This window comes from Cricetulus griseus, unplaced genomic scaffold, assembly GCF_003668045.3.
Source record: "Cricetulus griseus strain 17A/GY unplaced genomic scaffold, alternate assembly CriGri-PICRH-1.0 unplaced_scaffold_19, whole genome shotgun sequence".
NCBI lineage: Eukaryota > Metazoa > Chordata > Mammalia > Rodentia > Cricetidae > Cricetulus > Cricetulus griseus.
The window spans coordinates 375,438-379,621 of record NW_023276908.1 but is presented as its reverse complement, the minus strand read 5'-3'; the positions used below and the strand labels follow the sequence as shown (position 1 = coordinate 379,621).

Genomic DNA, 4,184 nt, shown 5'->3' with positions numbered 1-4,184 from the left:
AGCTATCTCTCCAGCCCTTATGTTAATTGCTTAAATACTTGAGAGATTTTGACAAGTTTTTTGTAAATCCTTTTAGTTCAATGATTTTTGATTTTCTTATGTTCTGTTTACCTAATTAACTGTTTTGTTACATTTTTCTTAATTTATTTGGGAGCACAGCTCATGCTCTTCATATCCACCTATGAGACACTGAGGCAGAGAATAGCCTGGTTTCGATCTCTCAAGGCAGAGCTGACTGTGGGAACCCATGAACTTATCTCCACAGGACCCCACACTCTTCGCTTTGACCTCATGACCACTTCTCTGGACGTGCCAGACAAGATCCTGGCTCTTGGATACTTTGATGATAAGCCCTTCCTGCGCTACAAGGGGGACAATAGGACAGCAGAGGCTTTGACGCCCGGGCTCAGGGGACATGCAGGAGCTGAGACCCAGGCAAGAGAGACTGAGGGCCTGTGGAAGAAGCAACTCAGAGCAATGGTGGCAGAGGTCGCAAGACAGATAGACCAAGACAGGGGTAAGTGGACAGAGTTCATTTCATACAGATTCAGCCCTGGTTCCTGAAGTCAGGGTGTGGGTAGGTTGTGGCCAGGCCCATTGAACAAACCAGTGGTTCTTTCCTAAGAAGCACAGGAAGAGCCCCACTCTTTGGAGGGTCACAGGATGCACCCTAACTGCCCTGAACCCCATTGGGAGCTGAGGTCCTTGGACAAGAAGGTGACAGGTCCCTATCTGATGTGTACCAGGAAATCACACCATCCAGGTGACCTTTGGCTGTGAGCTTCATAGGAACGGGAGCACTAGAGGCTTCTGGCGCTTGGGCTATGATGGGCAGGATTCCATCACATTTGATCAGAAGACTCTCACGTGGACAATGGCTGTGCCCTCCACCCAGCAGACCAGGAACTTCCGGGAGATATATGCACCCAAAGCTGCTCAGGTTTTCTTAAAGGACACATGTCCTGCTCAGCTCCAGGAATGCCTGGATTCCTCTAAGAACATTCTGCTGAATACAGGTACTGACCATCACCAGGGTTATTTCCCAGCACACAGGGGAACATTCTTGTGGCCAAGTGGCTCTGTTCCATGCTACCTGTGGGAGTTTGGGTTCTCAGTGGTGTGTACAATTGTGGCATAGTCTAAGGTGGTGTCTGGAAGTTTGAGGTGCAGGGTTTCCTCAAGAGTCATAGTTGGGTCCCTCAGATGGGAAAGGAGGGTTTCCCACATGTTGCCTGGATCTCACAAAAGACACTCACATGCAGAAGAAGCAGGCCTCCTCTTTCCAATGACCCCTTTTCTGATGGGGAGGTTGACATGGAGGAGGGGAGAGAACTAGATGGCCTTGGCTGTGTTCAGAGCCACCTATTATGGGGAGTTAAAAATAGAAGAAGATCTGATCCCAGATCTGTGCTGCAAATTCTAATACAACCTTTCCATGTCCTGTGATCTGATAAAGGTGACCTGTCCAGCAGGCCCAGTTATTCAGGGTCTGAAGAGGTACTGCCTGAAAAGAATCATGGGCGGAAGAAAAGAAGGAGACCATGCAAGCATAAGTTTTTGTCACGGTCTCATTTTATTGAAGAAGCAGTAAGACTTATATAGGAATGTGGCAAGGAAGGCATGGGGAGGGAGGAGGGAGCGGGGAGCGAGCATGTAGCAGCCACTGGCAGTGGGGCAACCACGATGGGCCCCGAGGCTGCATGAGCCACTTGGAGGAGGAGGGAGTTAGTACATCTGGTGCAAGCAGCTATCTCAAGAATGTCTGTTGCCTGAAAACCTCCTATGTTTCTTGTCCTCGGAGCTGCTTATCTCTTCCCGGAATAGAATAGCCAGTGGTGGCAGTTGCCAGGTGGCAAGTCCTTCAAGGACCTGTAATTTTCCACTGCTCTGGATGGCCCCTTAAATTATGGCTCCCAACATAAAGGCAATTTCACTGTTGCTTAGCTCTTACTTTTGGAAAGGTAACATGCTGACTTAAAATAATTGTAACTCCATTGCCCCTAATCAACTACCGCCTACCTCTACCTTCCTGGTGTCATGATAATGGCATGTATCACCCCCTCTGGTACCTGAAATGTGAGGATTCAAGCTTCGGCTAAGTCTTGAGAGAAAATAGTAGGGTGTCCTGGGACATCTGTGGAGGAAGCAGACAGGAAGAAGACATTGATCACCAGTTGGGCCAACTCCAGAACCGAAGAATGAGGGAGGGCAACAGTCAGCTGAGTGTACTTAGAGAGTCCCTCCCTTTTCCCCTAGAGATTGGGGAGCTGGCTGTGTCATAGAAAAGAGGTACAACCCACCAAGGTTGGAACTTTAGGCCCCTTAACACTGAGCCTCTGGCTTCCTGGTGCCTGTTCATCTAAGTCCTGTGTTAGAAAAAGGAACTGCTGAATCCTAACAGCAGGGACACCATGTCCTCTCATCATCAGAGTGTAAGATAGGCATGCACCCTAAAGAGCATCTTTGGAGCTGAGCTTCAGCCTCCAATGGTCCTTTAAGGAGGTGAGGGTGGAGGTGAATATGAACAGGGGTTACTTCTGGGAGACGCTGCATGCTGAGATAGAGAGGTATCACCCTCACTAGCTCACTTTATCTTGTCTCAGGTGCCCCGAAGGTGAAAGTCACCAGCAGGAGATACCCAGTGGGCAGGATCACCCTGACATGCTGGGCTTTTAATCTGTATCCTCCTGTAGCCACCCTGGTCTGGCTTCAGGGTGGGAAGCCAGTACAGCAGCAGAACTTTGGGCCTGGGACCATTCTGCCCAGTGGTGATGGAACCTACCAGACCTGGGTGTCTATTTGGGTTCTTCCTGGACAAGAGCCAGAGTTCACCTGCTGCCTGAGGAACTGCAGCAAAAACATTGTGGACCCTGTTTTCCTTGGTGAGAAAATGGGACAGCCATTCACCTCAGGAGGTGGGAGGCAAAGTGAGGGAGAGCCTGTGGAGTACAATCACTAAAGTTTTCTTGTTGGCCTCCAGGACATCAAGACAAGAACACTGATGGGGTCACCAGCTCTGCTTCATCTCTAGTGGCTTCTTCTCTTGGTACCATGTTGGTACTTCTATCCAGTGCCTTGAGCAGCAAGAGATAGGGTGTGTGATTGTGTGACAGGTGTGGTATCAGACTTTTTCTTCCCTTGGTAAATTGTACAGCTAGAAATATAGTCACATAAACACTATCTTTTCTCACTGGTGAATGGAGGGTCCCTAGGTGTGGTGTCACACAACTTTAATCCAGCACACTGGAGACAGAGGCAGGCAGATCTCTGTGAGTTAAAGGCCAGCCTGGTGTACAGAGTAAATTCCAGGACAGCCAAAGTTACACAGAGAAACCCTGTCTCAAACAACAAAAAATGAAAGTAAAGTAAAGGAGTAACGAATGTCACGTAAAGATGGAAAATACACAGAGAGACGGGATACTGTATGTTATAGTGTTGTCTTTGAATTGTTTGATTACTGGGAAGGAGCAACTGCTGCTAAAGGATTAATCCAACCTGTATATTTTGAAAATGCCTTGACTTCAAAATTGAAGTCTCAGGACATGATATTTTTGAAATGAGATTCTGATTTTGTTTCCACAGAAGATAAAAATCTGTGGATTCCTCTAGAATAATATGGTTTGATCAAGCAAGACTCCCTGAAGCAATGGGCCAGGTGATCCAACATTCAAAACAGCTGAGATGATGCAGCCTCAGACTACTTCAGCTAGGATTTAGATAGGTTTCTGGGTTTCCTCAGGATCCCCTTGGGATTGACTGTACCCCCTAACATCAGGAAGCAGTTTGGGGAGAACAACACCCAAATTCCCAAATACTGTTTATAAATGTTTGTTTTCATTTGGTTATTAATGGTTAATGATCATAGTCGATCTCTTTCTAAAGAAAAGAAAGGGAATATGATATAGAAATATACTTTACGTTGGTATGAGTTTGGTTTATTGATACAAAACGTAAGGTCAATTTTGTTATATGTAAACTTCTACTCATGTTTAGGTATTGGGTTTATACAGCTCTATGAAAATATAATCTATAAAAAATGCAGATTATAAATAGTTAGCTGTAACAATCACAACTTATAGTTAGAGAAAGCTAGACAATAAGAAGCCTGAGCAATCAGCCAAACAGTTTATAATTAATATACGCCTCTGTTTATTTATTTGGAAATAAGGGTGGCAGGCTAATGC

At 46.2% G+C, this 4,184-nt stretch overlaps 1 protein-coding gene across 1 annotated transcript in view; it reads left to right on the top strand.

The window, feature by feature from the left end:
- LOC118239794 (hereditary hemochromatosis protein homolog) overlaps nt 1-3,002 on the top strand; it is a 10,166-nt gene extending 7,164 nt beyond the window's left edge. The window contains 4 exon segments of the mRNA XM_035453744.1: nt 226-517; nt 747-1,016; nt 2,604-2,914; nt 2,916-3,002. Coding sequence (XP_035309635.1) covers nt 226-517; nt 747-1,016; nt 2,604-2,914; nt 2,916-3,002 — 960 coding nt within the window.
- Nucleotides 3,003-4,184: the final 1,182 nt, after the last annotated feature.